General features: G+C 47.4%; 1 protein-coding gene across 1 annotated transcript; it reads left to right on the forward strand.

Annotated features, from left to right (window-relative positions):
* Window positions 1-3,923: 3,923 nt before the first annotated feature.
* Window positions 3,924-10,754, forward strand: BPIFA1 (BPI fold containing family A member 1). Its single transcript, XM_059707576.1, has 9 exons — window positions 3,924-3,968; window positions 5,038-5,213; window positions 5,385-5,544; window positions 6,983-7,090; window positions 7,404-7,553; window positions 8,422-8,506; window positions 9,107-9,170; window positions 9,547-9,621; window positions 10,580-10,754. The coding sequence occupies exons 2-8, from the start codon at window positions 5,054-5,056 to the stop codon at window positions 9,585-9,587; spliced, it is 768 nt and encodes a 255-aa protein (XP_059563559.1). The 5' UTR covers window positions 3,924-3,968; window positions 5,038-5,053; the 3' UTR covers window positions 9,588-9,621; window positions 10,580-10,754.
* The last annotated feature ends 9,238 nt before the right edge of the window (window positions 10,755-19,992 follow it).

Raw genomic sequence — 19,992 nt, forward strand, 5'->3', positions numbered from 1 at the left:
TCCCTTGGCCAACTTGGCTGTAGTCTGCCTTCCTCCTGACCCCTCCAGGGCTGGCCCCGGGGCCTTCTTCCTCAAGGGACCTCCTCCCGTTTCTTGCGTTGTTTTCATTTGAAGGGTCCCAGAGCTGTGGACACATTGTGTGTTCTCCTAGAAGAGCTTGTTGCACAATGGACCTTTGTTATGAGACTGGGGTCTGGAGTGGAGGGTGAGTTAAGCAGAAATTCAGCCCCAAATGCTCAGAAGTTATCTGTGCCCATAACTTTAGGCTCTTCCGTTGCAGAGGTCTGACTCTGTGCCAGCTATAGGGCCTCGCACTGCATTTGTTTCCCCATTTAATCCTATCGGCAGCCCTGGAGGTAGGTGCCACCAGCTCCTTGTTGCAGGCAAGGAAACCGAGGCTGGCAGAGGAGAAGCTCTTGCCCGCAGTCGGCTGAACCGGGTTTGGAACTCAGCGCTGTCTGATTTCTCAGCACTTTCTGAACTGAAGACTGTGATACAAACTTGCTCTTGACGTTACAAACACTAAAGCCAGAGAGCCCTGGTGCGGTCTGAGTTCACTCCTTCCTGGCTGAGTGACCTGGGCAGCTGACTGTCCTCCCTGAGCCTTAGTGTCCCCACAGTTGTTAGAAATGGTATAAAGCTCTAGTGTCCCATGAAAAGCTTTTATTATTATTATTATTATTATTATTATTATTTGCTGTAAATGTAAGAGGGAAGATTAATCTTCAAGGTAAGTGCAACTTGCCTTAAGCAAAAATATATTTTCTCGTCGAAGTTGGGGCACGTAGCTCCCCGTGAACCCTGTTTGCCCTCTGTCCCCCAACAAAACCACTGGGGCTCCCAAGGCCACCTGAAGATCCCCCTCAAACTAGCCCCCACCTGGTCTTGCTCCGGGAACAGAACCAACGTCCCGACACTCCCAGGTTTTGGAGAATAGGCTGTGGGTGGATCAGAGCCCCTTGGGAAGATTAACTCTGCCCTTTAGAAATGGACCTCTCGGTTCACAAAACACCACCAAGAAAGGCTCCCAACCACAACCACAACCACATCAGATACGTAGGAAGGAGAGGGCACCACCTACAGTTTCTGAGAAACACGTTGGGAAGGCGTTGACGTCACCAATGTGGAAAACACTGACTTGAAGTGTCAGCAGCGTGTCCTTCCGCGTTGCCTGATGCCCCACGACCCTTGCCCTGCTTGGGGCAATGGAACAGGCAGCACCTTGGCTTCAAGTGGGGGCAACCTCAGAAGCAGAGAGAAGGCTTTTGAGTTTCCAGCGCCCGGGCCTTTGACAAAGCAGTAGTGACATAGGACAGACCAGTGCTCACCAGAGGGGGGCGGGAGGCAGGCGTGACTCGAAACAGGCAGCATGAGGGTGTTCGGGGGTTGATGGAACTGTTCGACTCCCTGGCTATGATGGTGGTGACAAAGCTACATGTGCATTAAAATTTACAGAACTGCACACCAAAGGATAGAAAGCCGATTTTACTGCGGGTTGATTGTTTTATATTTTTCAAACCTGGGCTTCTCCATTTCAAAACTCAGGGCACAGGAGACATCAAGAATAGCACATATATAATGAATGAAAGCCAGGTTTCCTGCCCCAAGACTAGAAAAGTCCCCATGCCGGGTTGGTAGAGTATGAGAGTCCAAGAGAAATGGAGAAGAACATTGTTCTGGCGGGTTCTGGGAAGTGTCTGGTGCCCTTGCTACTGCCCAGGCCAAACCTGTTATGGGGCAACCGATACCCCAAGTTGAGGGGCAGGAGTCAAGGACAGGGAACATCTGTGCCCAAATCCATCCCTTTCTCCCATCAGACATATGCAGCTTCCTTTCTTCACACCAGCGCCTGTCACCTGTTCAGTAACTGGCTGGATAAGCTAGAACCAGTCCCCTTGACTTACCTGCCTCCGTTTTCCTGCAGATAGCAGCAGTCAGACCCAACCCAAAGAGTGGTACCCAGATAACAAAAAACGGGACCCTTTAAGGATGATTGATAACACACACGCTCTGGAAATAATCTAGTGAGTGCTTGAATGGATAATTGAGGTCAAGCCATGGCCCTGGCCCCTTGGAGGCCTCTCTGGACTCTCACCGGAAGCGCGAGCCGTTCCAGGGAAGATCTGGCAGGAGGGAAAGCAGAGTGGTTCACTGATGACAGGAGTGACAAGACACAGGGACGAGTTCTAACTCTACTACTCATCCACACTCGCCCTTGTGTCCCTGGAAGTTGTCACCATCTCTGAACCTTGGTGTCCTTACCTAATATTTGAGGGACAACAATACTTCTGAGGAAGACGAGGTTAAAGTATGGAGGGCACCCAGCACATAGTAGGTGTTCAATACATGTGCATTTCCTCCTTTCTTTCTATTGGTTAATAAGGTGTTAGGTTTTTCACGGCAAGACCTGCTCTCACTGGTCTAAGAACTTGACCTCTCTATGCCTCAGTTTTTTCATCTGTAAAACAGATTGCCAAGGTATAAACCAGTGATGGCGAGCCTTTTGAGCTCGGCGTGTCAGCATTTTGAAAAACCCTAACTTAACTCTGGTGCCGTGTCACATATAGAAATTTTTTGATATTTGCAACCATAGTAAAACAAAGGCTTACATTTTTAATATTTATTTTATATATTTAAATGCCATTTAACAAAGACAAATCAACCAAAAAATGAGTTTGCGTGTCACCTCTGACATGCGTGTCATAGGTTCGCCATCACTGGTCTAAACTGTGGGGACAAATGCCTTATGACTTCATTCGGGGAAGGGAAGGAGAGAGGCTAAGGTAAAAACCAGGATGCCACAGCATCCCTCAGGCCTGGGAAGCTGGAAAGACTTTCCCAGGATATGAGACTCTCCCATGAAATTTCATGACAGCATGAAATTGACAGATGTGGGAAAGCAAGTCAGTCAGCATAGAGCACAGTGACTCAGAGAAAGGACTGGAGTGTGAATGCCTCAGCCCCACGTCCACTGTACGACTCTGCATGTGTCAAGTCACTCTGAGCCTCAGTTTCCCCTGTGACAATGGGAGTACTCATTCCCACCTCACACAAGCTGTGGGGATCCATGAGATGCTGCCTGTGAAAAACAACGTGGTCCTGGCACACAGCAAGGGCTCGGCAAGTGTTATCTGTTGATGCCGATTTATTGTTATTGTTTTCCAATGAGTGTGTGGCTTGGGGCACTTATCCCCAGTGGGCCTCAGTTTCCTCCTCTGCAAAGGAGGAGCAGCAACTCCTCTCTCCCAGGGTTATGGTGAGAATGGAGAGCCCACAAATAAAGGGAAATCAGAAGCGATTCCAGTGGTTCTCAACCTTCCTAATGCCGCGACCCTTTAATACAGTTCCTCATGTTGTGGTGACCCCCAATTTCATTGTGACAAATTGAACATAATTGAAGCGTAGTGATTAATCACAAAAACAATATGTAATTATATGTGTGTTTTCTGATGGTCTTAGGCGACCCCTGTGAACGGGTCGTTTGACCCCCGAAGGGCCGCGACCCACAGGTTGAGAGCCGCTGAATTAGACTGTTTTTGACACTTTAAGAACAAGATTCCTCTAGTTGGAGAAAAAGACCTGGACAGGAATGGAAAAGGGCCTAGATGTGAGAAGGCTGGTGCTTTCTCCCCGTGTTCCAGGTCACCTTGGAACGTGGGTCCCCAGCCTCAGCCCCGCGCAGGAAACCATGAAGTCTTGAGTAACATCCCCATCTCAGGTTTTTCTCTGTTTAACTTGTTAATCAAATGGCTTAACTGACCCACTTACTAATATGATTGGCAATTATTTACTTTGGAGAGCCCTGAAAGGCACCACCAGATTGCAGAATTCTGAATTCTCTAGAAACCCATCATCCGATGGCACGTTTCCTTATTGCCACGCTATAAAAGCGGCTGCCTCCCTGGCAGGAGCAAGCAGAAGAGGGGAGAGGAGACCAGGACAGCCACCAGAACCTCTGAGAAGCCCAGGTGAGACCGGCCCGTTCTGCTCCTGCTCTGCGGCCCCGAGTGGCAGGGGTGCCAGGCTCTTTGCTGTGGGGTGGGCACTGGCTGACTGCACTTGGGATCACTCATTGGGGGTCTTCTTAAAGGAAACAGGACTGGCCATTTTCATGAGGATGGCCAGTCATTCTGCTTCTCAAGGAAACCAGTAATGTCAATATAAAAGCATTTGCATGCAGAAAAGGGAATTCGATGGTGATGGGAGGCACGTGACTGTAGGTGTACACTGCTGAAATCTCCCGTGGGCTCGCTCTTCATATCCTAAGTCAAAATCTCTATGGCTCAAGTGCGACCTTGAGGCTATAACTACCCTTCTCTGGTCCCCTGATTCTCCTTGTGAAATGAAGACTTCGAATGGCCCAGGATTTCCCCAGCACTGGTCTGGATGAGATGGTGGCTATGACCGTATGCTCTCTGATAGTCTGTGACTTGCAAGGGCTTCCACAAACCATCGCAGGCTGGACCCCGACCAAAAGATTTAAGGAGGAGGATGTCAAAGCAGTTCAGTTCCTCAGCTACTTGGCATGCTTAAGTTTTTCATTTGATTTGTCTAAAGAGTTGGAACTAGTGGCAATGATTCAAGCCATTGCAAGCCAGCCAATTAGAGAGTAAATCTGAGGGCACTTAATTTATAAGCACCGCGCGCTAACCGATTGCGCCACTGGAGCTCCAAAGGGGCGGCGGGGGGGGGGGGGGGGGGGCACTTAATTTAAACAGAAGTCTCTGGGTCAGACAGATCTGACTTCAAATCTTGTCCTCAGGTGTACTTGTGACCTTGGGGGAAGTCACCTAAACTCACTAGATTCCCATTTTCTCACCTGAGCAATGCAGATGATTGGTGCCACATCTTAGGTTGTGGTTAAGATGAAAAAGTTACTGAGTGTGGAGAGCTCAGCCCGATGCCTGGCACAGAGGAAATGCTGAGTCGTGTCAGCTATTGCTATTCTCTCCCCAGTGTTCTGAGGGCCAGTGGCGGGTGGTGGATAAATTTCTCTCTGGTATCCATGCCACAGTGGGCCTGTCATTCTGTCCACAGATACCAAGGAGAGAAGATGTTTCAAATTGGGGGCCTCATTGTCTTCTGTGGGCTGCTGACCCAGACCACAGCCCTGTTGGAAGCCCTGCCCTTGCCCTTGGGTCAGGCCCAACCCTTGCCTCTGACTCCAGCGCTGGCCTCAAGTCCCACAGATCTTGCTGGAAGCCTGACAAGTGGTAAGTGCGAGTCTATGACAACCTCCTTCAGGTGGTGTGTGTGTGTGTGTGTGTGTGTGTGTGTGTGTGTGTGTGTGTCCAACCATGGAGGACAGGGATGAATGGGGAAGAGAGGCTGAGGATCTGAAATAGTCAGATCTGACCCCTAAGAACCCCTATACCCATTTCCAGCTCTCGGCAATGGCCTGCTCTCTGGGGGTCTGTTGGATAGTCTCACAAACCTTCCACTCTTGGACATTCTGAAGTCTGAAGGAGGAAATTCTGGTGGCCTGATTGGTGGCCTGCTTGGGAGAGTGACTTCAGTGATCCCTCTCCTGGACAACATCCTTGAGTGAGTAGCCCTAAAGTAGGGCCTTGGTCCCCACCAGAGAATCTCTGTTGGTGATCTGTTACCCCAGGCAGTGGCCCTGAAGGAGGGAGATGGGTGGACTGAACACGAGGCCAGGACTCGGTCTGAGACCCTTCTCATAGTCTGGCAGGGAACACCAGTCCTCTTGAACCAGCAATTACACTCAGTCCTAAAGCACATCCTGAGTCCCCAGCATCATCTGTAATCCTCACAACAACCCTCTGAGGTTGATTTAATAATCCCCACTTTGCAGAGAGAAAAATTGAAGCTAGAGGGATGCAGAGTGAGAGATCTGACTCTAATGTACTTAATTCCAAAGTCAAGGTGTTTCCCACTACATGGTGGTAATTTTGTTCTCACCTTTGGAATTCCTTAGAACACAGGTGGCCTTTGATGTAAGCAAGTGTAACCACTCTCCTCAATGACATCATTAATGTGATATCAATGGAATGACTTAATATGAGTTTCCCATGAGACATTTGAGAGCTCGCTAAGCAAGAAGGAATAGTGGAAAGCTTAATGCAATGATCTGGCAGAGCCTGGGTCCTTGATAGGGCTGGATTAGAGCAATTTCCAAGGTTCTTACCCACCCAGGTGCTTGACCCTGACTTAAAGACAGATAGCCTTGTGTTTGATTTCCAAATGCACCATGTACTTGCTGAGTGACCTGGGACCAGGCACTCAGTCCCCCTGGGTTTCTCGGTCCCACTTAGTTTCTCTATAAAATAAATATTATGGTTTCCACAGAGGAAAACTGTTGGGAAGACTGGAAAAGATGCAACCACCTGGCACAGTGGCTGGCTCAGAGAAGAAACTTCCTTCCATCCTCTCTCCATTCTCCCTGACTTCCTACTGCTCAGTCTCCATGATAAACACTGTTAATTAACCTGCCACTGAAAGTCATGGCAGCATGAGTGATTCCAACTATAAATGTTTGTTAAAAACTTACTCCACTTGCCCATACAGCATCCACTCATCCACTTACCCATCCATTTGTCCATCCTTCCTTCCATCTAACCACTTACTCTTCCATGCATCCATTCATACATTTATCTACTCACATGCTCATCATTCCATAAAGTCAACCAATATGCAGTAGCCCCTTTCTTTGTAAGGCTCTGGACTGGCAAACAGAATGCACATGCAATCCAGATGGAATGCAGATATAATTCAGTCTCTATCCTAGAATACCTCACAGACTCAAGTTGAGGAGAGGGCCCTGGGTATGTCAGGGTCCGGCCCAGTGCAGAGATTGGGGAGGACTGATGTAACGCAGAACCCATGTGGTTTTGCCACAAGACTCCTCCCCTGTCTCCCCCATTCCACCTCATGGTTAGCTCCACCTCTGAGATGGGTATGATTGGGTTAAAGGTGGTTTCTAGGTTTGGGGCTAATGTTTCTCCCTTCACCTCCTATGCAGTGTGAAAGTCACTAATCCCCAGCTGCTGGAACTTGGCCTTGTGCAGAGCCCTGATGGCCATCGTCTCTACCTCACCATCCCTCTGGGTGTGGTCCTCAATGTGAAAACGTGAGTAGGCTCCAAGTAGGGATGGGAAGGTAGCTCACCAAAGGAGACCCTGATGACCATGGGTAGCCAAAAAGGGCGGGGGGTGGCGGGGGACGGGCATTGGAGTTTGACATATGCCTCCAAGTTCAGTTTGTTTGCTGTTAGGTCAGTGACCCAGAGTCACTTGGGAAACTTACTTGACCTCTTTGAGCCTCGGTTTCCCTACTGGGAAATGAGATGAGTACAGCTGAGGATGAGGTGAGGCTGGCTTTCCTGGCAAGGAGAAAAGCCTCCGCCTCCTTGGAATGTGGTGGGTCCGCTATCTCCTCTGCAGGCCCCTTGTCGGAAGTCTGTTGAAGCTGGCTGTGAAGCTAAACATCACTGCAGAAATATTAGCTGTGAGAAATGAACAGGGGAGGATCCACTTCGTTCTTGGTGACTGCACTCACTCCCCCGGCAGCCTGGAACTCTCCCTGCTTGATGGGTAAGGCCAGGGGGGTGGCTTCACCTGCCCAGAGACAATAGGATGGGATGATGGATAGATGGTTGGAAAGACAGAATAATGGGAGAATGGATGAGTGGGAGGATGGGAGGGTGGGAGAATGAAATGATGAGAAGATTGATGGAGGGAAGGAAGATGGATGGATGGATGGATGGATGGATGGATGGATTGTAGTAAATGGATGGATAAATAGTGACTTATCCCTTCTTAAGCTGGGCTGACCAATTTTATGCTGGATCAGCCAACAAGAAATCCAAGTTCAAGCCCCATCTACTAAAGGGAATCAGGAGAGGTGGAGGGCTTCCTTGATGAACTTGGACAGTACTTTCCCAAACTGTATATCAAGCTGCATTGCAGTTGTGGATTGATAACCCACTAAGATCATAAGTGTGAGTCCTGGTAAGAGGTAAAATAGCTACAGAGCCTACCTGGGTTACTTACTTCAGTTACTTGTCACAAGACTGAGTCATGCACAATATGGCAGGAGTTGTCCCCATCGTGGCTAACATGTACTGAACACATATATCATCCTTCACATGCATCATCTCATTGAATCCTCATGACAACTACACACTAAGCACTGATCATCCATTTATGGACCCTACAAAGTCTCATTGAATATCTGCTGTGTAATGGAACTATGTGTTTATTCTACATGTGCCACTGTGTGCACTACAAGGTGCCACTCCCTTTGGACAGCCCTTTGGTGTTTGCCTGTATGTGAGTGTGCATGGACGAGGCCCAGTTTCAGGAGCTTAATGCTGAGACTGTGATGGGCCCAGTGGCCCCTTGGAAAGCTTCTCCATACCAACCCCAGGCTCCTGCACTGACCATGGCTTTTCTCTTTCAGAGTTGGCTCCCTCCCCATTCAAAACCTTGTTGACAGCCTCACTGGGGTCTTGACTAAGGTCCTTCCTGAGCTGGTGCAGCACCAGGTAAGTGGGTAAAGTGGGGGCTCCTGGCCCTGGGCTCCTATATCTTCTCAAGCTGAAAGAGGCCCCCGGGGTGAGCTTTTCTGAGCCCTTCAGTTTGATAAGTAAATTCATTCATGTCTATGTGTCCATTGATCCATGTTTCTTCTTTCCATCCTTCAAATGCATTCATTGGTTCTTGCTCTGGGCGAGGCCCTGAGCATGTCCACACTACAGCTGAAATGGATTGGCCTGCCCAGAGAAGCTCCCAGTCCACCCCCACTACGGCTGCAGACAGCATTCTTCCAGCCTGGGCTTGGGCACATCCTCTAGCCAGATGTGCAGCCCTCTCAGACCAGTATACCTTGTTAGAAACAGAGGTCGTGTCAGAATGAACCCTGGTTCACTGTGTGGTTGGACTCTTCACGCACAGGACTGCGGTTTCTCCTTCTGCCCAGTGGGAGTGCAAGCATATATCTGTGGGAATGTTTAGAAACAAACACTCTCAGACACGGAGAAATAATAGAAAATCTACCCCGGACAATCCATCCTAAAATGTTGCTGCTCCCAGAGTCCCCCTCCAGGTACCACTTTGTCTAATTCCCCTCTCTCACCCTGGATCAGGTGTGCCCTCTGGTCAATTCAGTTCTTGCCAACTTGGACATGACCCTGGTGCATGACACTGCCGGTAAGTACCTGCTTCCAAGCCCTCTCCCCTGCTGCAGGAGCAGTGCCTGCCCCCAAGGAGCTCTGTCCCCACACACCATGGGGCAGATAGATCCCTCCAACCTCAGCTCCCTACAGAAATGGTTTCTTTTGCCTTGAAATATACAGAGAATGTTGAGGTATAGGCCTTGTCTCCCCACCATCAACCCTGACACTGAGAACAACTGGGCTGGTTGGTGGAAGGAGGAGTTGCCCCTGCCAAGCCCAGCCTGAGCTTGCTCAGACCTCCAGAGTTCCTGTTCCCTGACCCTAGGCCCGGGAGGAATGCTGAACATCCCAGACTCCTCCACACTGAGACCACCACTCAGGTCTGCAGCGGTTGTTTTCTTATTTTCCAGATAAACTGATCCATGGGCTGACATTTGTCATCAAGGCCTAAGCCTTCCAGAAAGGGACCTGGCCTCTGCTGAGCTGTGAGTGCTGCTCCCAACTCCCCGGGATTTGGGGGCTACTGCTCTTCCCCTGGGGACAGCAGGGGGCTGTGACAGTAACATCCAAAGAGAGAGACAAACAACCCACATTGACTGCCAGGTTGTTACCCTGCATCTAGAAGGGTTCAGGAATCTGAAAAAAGGGGCTGCAAGTAAATTAATAAAGAGACTAGACATGAAATATAAATATGGAAGGCATTTTGGGGGAGCCAGGGAAGCTTAGCTTTAGTAGCTGAGTTCTCCGAATCTCCGGGCCCAAGGCTTTTTATTCCCACATTTTGCCCTTTAGCAAAGCAAACACACATATCAAAGGTAAAGTTTGGTAAGCAGCAAAGTATCAGGTTGGGGGAACTGCCTTCAGCTGTTCAGCTGTTTGGCCAGTAGCAAGTAATAACATGTAGATTTTCAGGTTTGGGGAAATGCCCTCAGCTGTCTGGCAGCAGGCAATAATATGTATCTTCAGCCCTGCTGAAGCCTTAAGGTTCACCAACCTTTGATGAACTTCTTGCATTTATGACCTGCTGGAATTAGCCCCCAGCAAGCGACAAGCACAGATTTGCACAGAGAAGTCCACAGAAATGCTGACAGAGATGGAGAGACATAGTCACAACAGAAGAAACATGCCTGGTCATGGATGCACACTCACACCCAAACACATGATCACTCAGACAAAGACACACACTCTCACACCAACACATTCACACATGTGCACACATATGCAAACTCGCCACACACAAGTGCTCATGGATACACAAACACACATTCACTCAAACACATGCACAAGGAGCCTCATCACCCCAGACCTGGGCTCCCTTTGTGGCTGAGACAAGACCTCTAGCCCCTGGGTCTCAGCCTCCTCCCCTTTCTCTGGAGGGTTTGGTGATGACCAATATCAACAAGAGTCAGTGACCTCATTCTGATTAGAGTCTTCTCCCAACAGAACCATTTCCTGCTGCTCAATCCACTCCCTGCCCAGCTTCCGAGGACTCACAGAAGGCTATCTACGTCCTGGACACTGTTTGGGGACCAGAACAGCCTTTTCTCCAAGGAAACTGTTCCCTCTCCTTTCCCACTACATCCCTATTCTCACCAAATAAAATTGTTCTCTGTCTGCACAGAGTGTCTTGTCATTCCTCACCATCACTTGAGGGCTCTAGGCCTGGGTGTTTGGAGCCATTGAACAGAGTTTGGACCTTATATCGGAGATCTCAATGGTCTTCAGCAGGACCTGGAGGTGTTCAGATGAATGTGAATTTCAGAGTGGCTACTAGAATGGGAGGACAGGAGGTTAGGGCTAGATGTAAACCTCCAGGCAAGATTACCACACAAAAAGTAAAAATGGCAGATTTGAGAAATGTTCAGGAGGTGGACCTGGATAGGTGTAGATGAGGACAGGGGCTCCTGTCCATGTCTCAAGTTGGGGAGCCCAAAGGTAACTGGAAATGTGGGAGGGTGTGTTGATTCCAGCAGGAAGATTATGCCTTTAGCTTTGGCCAAGCTGTACAGAAGTACTTGGGCGACCCCAAGAGAGAGTCCAGGAAACTGACAGACACACACTCCTCTTTGCTACTTGCATCTAGTCATACTGGCCCCTTTTCTGTTCTCACAACAAGAGGAAGCTAAAGATTAAAAAAAAAGGGGGGGGGAATAGGATCCTGGCCAGATGGCTTGGTTGGTTGGAGAATTGTCCTATACACCAAAAGGTTGCAGTTTGATACCCTGTCAGGGCACATATCTAAGCTGTAGGTTTGATCCCCAGTCAGGGTGCATACAGGAGGCAACTGATCTCTCTCTCTCTCTCTCTCTCTCTCTCTCTCTCTCTCCCTCTCTTGCTTTTATTTTTCTCTCTCTCCCTTGCTCTTTCTCTCTCTAAATTCAATAAAAACATATCCTCGGGTTAGGATTTTAAAAAGAAGTGTAGGAGGAAGGGCAAACTGGTCCAAAGTGTTCATTGCTGAAAGGCTTGAGGAAGGTAGGGATAGAAAAGGGTCATTGGAATCCTATATAATAAAAGGCTAATATGCAAATCGCCCAAATGGTGGAATGACTGGTCGCTATGACATGCACTGACCATCAGAAGGCAGATGCTCAACGCAGGAGCTGCCCCCTGGTGGTCAGTGTGCTCCCACAAGGGGAGCACCACTCAGCCAGAAGCCAGGCTCCCCAAGCAGGCCTAAGCCGGCAGTCGGACATCCCCAAGGGCTTTCGGACTACGAGAGGGCACAGGCCGGGCTGAGGGACTCCCCCCCTCACTCCCGTGCGTGAATTTCATGCACCAAATCTCTAGTTGTATATAAAAAGATGATTGATACCACAGGTGAGTGTCATAGTTTTGGAGGAAGAAGACTAAAGGAACTAAGAAGAGGAAGGTTTTAAGGATATTGAGACTGTTAATGCAGATAAGATTTATGAAAAACTGAATGCAAGAAGGAAGAAGAACAGGGCTACCCAGGATGGGGAAGGTTGTCCCTTCAAATAAAAAATAAATGTGCTATCATAGTTTGAGATCCTTATTGGACTCACTCAAACCTTTCACTCCACACATGAGGGTACTGAGCCTTGTAGTTTATATGAATGACTTGCACAAGGTCAGAGAGTGACAAAAAAGCAAATCAAGAACTGAAACATCCCAGACTTCACAGAAAATCTTGTCCCTTGCTCTTTGGGAGACCTCATTGACCTTGTGAAATTAAGCAGATTCAGGGTAGTGTTTCTCAATCCCTGCCAAATATTTGTCACCGTGCCCAGACCCACCACTGTCTGCACCTACTATTGCCACCAGCCAACGTGACATCATGGGAGGACAGTCCCAGAGTTCGGAGGTCAGAACTGCAAGAAGGTAATTGTAGGAACCCAGCATGTGTCTCCTGGTGAGGGCTTAAGGGAGGAAGCATCTTTCACACTCACAGAAGTATGAGATCTTTGAGCTCAGGATGAGTAAATTCCATAAACAGCTGCATGATCATTGTGAATGTCTAATTAGTGAACCGAAGTACAGAGGACCTTCCTGAATGAGAGTCAGCCATCAGGGCCTGATTGGGCTCAGGGAGGATCCAAGCATTAGCTACCTTCATGTTCCTTTGGGGCAGGTCAACACTGAGAGTCCTCCTTGGCTGAGGGTCCAAAAATCAATGTGGATAAGGGCAGGCGCACACACCCGGGACCATCCGAATTGGTGTTGCTGCCCCATGACCATGGCACCAAACTACATTCCTGACTAGACACACTTCCACTGCCCATTCTGGACCATTTTCCAGCTGCTCCCTGGGCTTCTGCCTGTAGCTCACAGATGGGTCTTTTCCCTCCCCTAACAATTTCAATTTGTAACTAACTAGTCTAAGACTCCCCTGGATACAAAACAGTCTGAGAGGTGGCAGGTTAAGGAGAACACATTTATGACTTTTAATAGTGACATTTTAACACCTAAAAAAACTCCCTAGAGCCCTAACCGGTTTGGCTCAGTGGATAGAGCGTCGGCCTGCGGACTGAAGGGTCCCAGGTTCGATTCCGGTCAAGGGCATGTACCTTGGTTGCAGGCACATCCCCAGTGGGGGGGTGTGCAGGAGGCAGCTGATCAATGTTTCTCTCTCATCGATGTTTCTGACTCTCTGTCCCTCTCCCTTCCTCTCTGTAAAAAAATCAATAAAATATATTTTTTTTAAAAAAACTCCCTAGAAGGATGTCAGTGAAAATGGCAGACTAAAGACCTCTTGCTGGCTAGTGTGGCTCCGTGGTTGAGCATCGACCTTTGAACCAGGAGGTTGAGGTTTGATTCCCGGTCCGGGCACATGCCTGGGTTGCGGGCTTGATCCCCAATATGAGCAGTTGATCAATGATTCTCTCTTATCATTGATGTTGCTATCTCTCTCTCCCTCTCCCTTCCTCTCTGAAATCAATAAAAAATATATCTTTAAAAAAGACCTCTGGAAATCATCTCCTACATAAAAGCAATGAGAAAAACAGCAACAACAACAAAAATGGTCAGAACCAACTTTTTCAGAACTCTTGCAATTAACCAGAGACTTACAGCAACCTGGTGGGTATTTATTCAATTGATATATCATCTCGGGCTCTGTGAGCCTGCCTTGTTCAGTCGCATTTCCTCACGTATTCTACAGAGGCCACTAAGGACTCCAAAGAATATGCAGAGCAAGTATCACAGGTTTTCAGTGAGTTGGATGAAGTTGATCCACCAGGGGGAGTGAAGACTGTGGTTCTCACCATAACCATGAACCCTCTGGACCACGAGGGGGCAGGCACTGGCCCCATCAAGCATAAGGCCCTACCTAGCAGAGTGCTCTCTGAAAGAAAGAAGGAAGACGGGTCATTCACCATGACCAGCCATTCAAAGCAACAGCTGTCTTTATAGATAGATATAGATAGAGATAGAGATAGAGATAGAGATAGAGATAGAGATAGAGATAGAGATAGAGATAGAGATAGAGATAGAGATAGAGATAGATAGATATAGATATAGATGTAGAGGTAGAGGCAGAGGCAGAGGCAGAGGCAGAGGCAGAGGCAGAGATAGAGATAGAGATAGAGATAGAGATAGAGATAGAGATAGAGATAGAGATAGAGATTTAGATAGAGATAGAGATAGAGGTAGATATAGAGATAGATGATATAGATATAGATAGATATAGATATAGATGATATAGGTATAGAGATATATATGTATACACTGAATGGCCAGATTATTATGACCACCCCATCAGTACAATGAAGTGAATTAGTTTTGCAAATAATAATAATAATAAAAGCTTGAGAGTATTTGCTTAGGAAGTTTTCAATATTCAGTATTTTTGGAAGTGCCAATGAAGTACTGATAGGGTAGTCATAATAATCTGGCCACTCAGTGTATATATTTATATATTTTTTATTGATTTCAGAGAAGAAGGGAGAGGGAGAGAGAGGTAGAAACATCAATGATGAGAGAGAATCGTTGATCGGCTGCCTCCTGCATGAATCCACAATCCGGGCATGGGCCCTTGACTGGAATCGAACCCAGGACCCTTCAGTCCACAGGCTGACACTCTAGCCACTGAGCCAAACCAGCTAGGGCCACATCTGTCTTAAATGTCAGCCAGTGAGGAGGAGAAAATGTGCTTGAGTTCTTGCCCTTACAACGTGCTTCACATCTATGCTTGATCATTAATTTCAAACTACAACATCTTGATTTGTTTCATCTCTCTTGTCCCTCCCACTCCTTCACAAGGGTCTGGATCTTTCCCAAGTCGTCATCATAAAACCTCAACAGTTTCTCCAGCACCTGCTTTCATTCTCTTTCCTATTTCCAACTCCCCATTTCCTTTTTCTACTAATTATTCTCAATAGTAACGTATCAGAATTTTCTCACTTAAAAAAAAGATAGAATCTAAGCTTCTATGGTATTAGTGAGAACAGAGCCAGTCTGTACCACAGTAAGGCAATAAAATTTGATTCTCCGCTCACACATTCACTCCATGCTCCATGTTGGAGTTACACCATTTGAAATTCATGAGCTCCATAGTCACCAAGACAGCACAGTGAGGACTGACAGATGGGTAAGATGGTATTGAGGGCCAGGCTGAAAACTAGCATGTGTGCATCACTTTCTTCACATTCCACTGGCTACATTCTGAGCCCCAGGCTCCTCATCTGAAAAAAAATCTCAGAGGGGGTTTGTGGGGATTAAATCAGCTGATCAATGTAAAATATGTGCCTATCACAATGCCTGGCATGTAGTCAGGGTTCATGAAACGTATCTGGCCCGATCAGTGTGGCTCAGAGGTTGAATGTCAACCTATGAACCAGGAGGTCACAGTTCGATTCTGAGTCAGGGCACATGCCCAGGTTGTGAGCTTAATCCCCAGTTGGGGGTGAGCAGGAGGCAACTGATCAATGATTCTCTCTCATCATGGACGTTTCTATCTCTCCCTCTCCATTCCTCTCTGAAATCAATAAAAATAGATTTTAAACAGAAACATATCGGTTGTTATCATTCATGCCAACTATTTCCTGAAGTAAAATTTTGAGCAAATTATTTGAGCCTTATTTCATCATTGGGGGAAAAAGAGAGAAATCCTCCAATTCTTCTCACCACATTACCCAAGAAAACAAACTTTTCTATTTCACTTGTATCTACTGGTGGTTAGCTTCTATTTCTGAAAGTTGATGCTGGGCTTTTAACTGAAAATTGTAACATTTCCTATTATAATGGACTAGAAGCCCATTGCACGAAGATTCATGCAATAGGTCTTCCTTCCCCTGGCTGCTTGCACCGGTTTTCCTACAGCACCCGGGACCCAGGCCTTTGGTCCGGCCACAGCGGAGAAGCCAAGCCTCTTCAGTCTTCAGTCTTCACTTCACACCTGAGTATGCAAATTAACCACCATCTTTGTTGGGTTAATTTACATAGTCGCTCTGATTGTCTGGTGGGCATAGCAGAGTGACACCAATTTGCATATTTCTCTTTTATTAGTGTAGATTTCTTTAAAGATAGTGATACAGTTTAAAAGGGAATAAAGGAAAATTAGTAAATAAAGGTAACAGTGGCTGGTATGTGACAGAAATGGTGGAGGTAATATGTGAATGACTGGAATCTATGGAGCTTGGGGCCCCATTATCCAATGCCTGACTAGCCTGGCTACTGGATACCCTGAGCTAAGAAGACCTCCAGGATCCTAGCTTTGCACCTGTGCTCACCCATATGTCCTATGACCACTAGAGGGAGCTGCTGCATGGCAACCCAATAGTCATCTTGAAGATTAATATTTATTTAGCATAAATAATGGGCCCCACACCTGGCTAAATCATCTAAATGCAGGATTTTATTTAACCCTAACAGATATGAGAATGCTAAGACTCAAGGTCATACAACATGTGAGCGGTGGATCCAGGATTCAAATCCGGGAAGTCAAACTCTAGAGCCAAACTCGTTGCCAGGAGTTGAAAGTTCACCAGCATCAAGCCAAATCTGGCACATTGTTTTTCACTTTTACTTTAAATTACTTTAAGTGCTGATTATTCTCCAATTGGTTACTGATTATAAATGCATCCACTGTTTTCCCCACCCCATCATTTCAAGTTGTTTTATGCTATTACAAGCTTGGCTATTAAAAGTAAGGTTGCCAGATTTAAAAGTAAGGTTGCCAGTATAAATATAAGACATCTAATTAAGTTTGAATTTCAGATAGATAATGAGTAATTTTTAATGTAAGTATGTCCCAAATATTGCATGGCACATACTTAAACTTAAAAAGTCTTCATCTTTTATCTAACATTCAAATTTAAATGGGCTTCCTGTATTTTTTTCTGGCAACCTGATTCTACAGGCATTTGCATTTATAGTTCTCGCCCTACACTCCATCCTCTCCCCCACCAGAGAGGCGTGTCTATTGGACATTTCTTCTGTGCTAGTGTTGAGGGGGCCCAGAGCAACAAAGGGCTGTGCCGCAGCTCCAGCAGCACTATCGCTCGAGTCATGTGACCATTCAGACTCCATGGTGAAGGTGTCACGTGGAGTTTCTGGCAAACCCCAATAAGCGAGTCACAGAGAAGACCGCTACAGCTCTGGAGTAAGGCGGTGCCATCTTCAGCAGAGAACCGCACACTCTGAGAAAAACAGCTCCTGACATGTAAAGGCAGAGAAAAATGTAAAAGCAGAGAAAAATGAACCTAATCTGTTTCATGCAGGACAGGGGGGAGACTCAGGTCAATGGAGTAGGAAAACTAAATGGAAGATGGAGAAGGCAAGGCTGGATAGAGAAGGACTGGACCTTGAGGAGCTCAGAGCTAAGGCTGAGAGCTGGACTTCCTCCTGAGCCTTTAGGAGGGAGCCAGGGACATACTTTACATCAGCGGTTCTCAACCTGTGGGTCGCGACCCCTTTGGCGGTCGAACGACCCTTTCACAGGGGTCGCCTAAGACCATCCTGCATATCAGATATTTACATGACGATTCATAACAGTAACAACATTACAGTTATGAAGTAGCAACGAACATAATTTTATGGTTGGGTCACAACATGAGGAACTGTATTTAAAGGGCCAGAAGGTTGAGAACCACTGCTTTACATAAAGATAGCCCTGATAGTCCCAGCAGAAGGGCTAAAATTAAAAAGACTGACCACACCACACGCTGGTGTGGGAGTAGAGCAGCCAGAAATTCTCAAACACCGCAGGCAGAAGTGATAAAGGATACAATTACTTTGAGAAAAGTGCTGGAACTCTCTTATAAAATAATCATACCCCTCCCCTGTGACCCAGCAATTCCATCCAAGAAAAATGAAAACATGTATTCACAAAAAGATTTGTCTTAAAATGTTCAATAGAAACTGTATTCATAATACTCCCAAGCTGGAAATAGCTCGGCTGTCCATCAACAGGAAGAAAACTTGAATAAACACCCTGTAATTGACTCATACAATGGAATACTGTACATCCATAAAAAGGGAGGACCATCCAGCCAGGGTGGCTCTGGTTGAGCATTGACTTATGAACCAGGAGATCATGTTTCAATTCCCAGTCAGGGCACATGCTGGGTTGCGGGCTGGGCCCCCAGTAGGAAGCCTGCAGGAGGCAACCAATCAATGTTCCGCTCTCATCTATAGTTCTCTCTCTCTCTCTCTCTCTCTCTCCCTCTCTCTTCCTGTCTCTGAAATCAATTTTATTTTAAATTTTTAAAGGGAGGACCTACCAGTAGCTACAACCATGTGGATGAATATGAAAAACATTAGGCTGAATGAAAGAAGCCAGACACAATAGATTATATACTGTATGATCCATTTACATGAAGACCGAGGACAAAACTAATGTTTAGTGGTTAAAAAACAGAAAAAATCAGATCCCATTCCCATGATGGCGGCTCAGGAGACAATTGACCAAAAGGGGTCATGAGGGAACTTTTCAGGGTGATAATGAATTTCTGTATCTTAATAGGGTTTACACAGATGTGTGTATTTGTCAAATCTCAGCAAATGGACATTTAATATCTGCACTTTTCATTGTATATTGATTGAAACATTTTCCATGGCAGCCATGGGCTGGGCAGTCCCAGGATCACTTTAATGATTCCAGAGAGAGTTCGCTGGCTAAAGATCAGTGCTGCAGCTGTCAGGTAATCTGACGATCCTATCAAAAGTGATATTCCCATTGTGCTCGACGTTTTTCTGCTTCTTTCAGTCTCTGCCTGGCTCCTTGAGGACTGGGCTAATCGGGGCAGAGGCCAAAGGCACCCATCAATCCGGGCCTGTCTGTTCTAAGTGGCCAGTTCCACTGTAACCCCAGGGCCCACCAGTCCCCAGCAATGTCATCACCAACTGTTTTTGGAGATCGACCATGAGGGCCAGGACAGACGTGGCATCCACTTTGGCACATGACTGTGATCTCATTGGGTTAAACTTGGGCGTCATGGAGGAGGAGGCTGGTGTTGGATGAACTCAGACACTGGACGACCAGAGAAGGATGCACCTTGGCCTCCAACTGCAGACAAATGTTGGACTCCAGGGAATGACACTCGGGCTGAAGTACCTAGTGGGAAGGGTCCTGACATCTGCAACTTGGGTTGCAATGCATCCAACCAGTAAGTTGATGGGCAGAACTTAGCTGGTGGACAGACAGTGTTATCTGAAAGTGGCTCTGGCTACAGTGTGGAGAGGAACTTTGAGGTGCCAGGCCAGACCCAGGGAGGCCAGAGAGGAGACTGCTGCAGCTGCCCCCGTCAATACCTGGTGAGGCCTGAGATGAGGCCAGGCAGAGGGGGCGTAGATAAGGAAGGCCAGAGACTGCACCATGGGGACACTCAGGAGGGGGGAGAGGGTGTTGAGGAATGAGTGGAAACAGGCCAGAAGTCGGGTCCTCTGTGCACAGAGACCCCCAGAATGACCTCCTCTCGGGAGCAGGAGACCCTGAAAGTGCAGAGAAGCAGAGTGGGAGTGGGAGGGGGTGTAGGGGGCAGAGGGGTGTCCTGAATGTCCCTATCCAATGCGAAGGAAGACTTTGGACAGTTCCTGCCATGCTCCCACCTTCAGATGGGTCCCCTGGTTTGCCCACGAACGGCCTCTTTCTCCTCTTCCAGAGGACAGGTGACTAAGTGAGTAAATGTTAGCACAGGAACCTAATTCCATGTGGCAACTTGGAGGGAGGTGCCCACTGGGTTCCTGGCCTCCCCTCCCAGCCCCCGGAAAGCCCTTATAAGCAAAGAGCAAGACATTTGCAGTCCAGGGAGGTTGTGGCGAGTCCGGGAAAGGTGCAAAGAGGTTGGAGAACACACTTCTCTCAGGCTTCGGACTCCCACCGCCAGTGGACACAGCCGCCACAAGGTAAGAGATGTGCTGTCCGGCTGGCACTCTGAGAAAGAGCTTCGAGGCAT

Source organism: Myotis daubentonii, chromosome 8 (genome assembly GCF_963259705.1).
Source record: "Myotis daubentonii chromosome 8, mMyoDau2.1, whole genome shotgun sequence".
NCBI classification, from domain to species: domain Eukaryota; kingdom Metazoa; phylum Chordata; class Mammalia; order Chiroptera; family Vespertilionidae; genus Myotis; species Myotis daubentonii.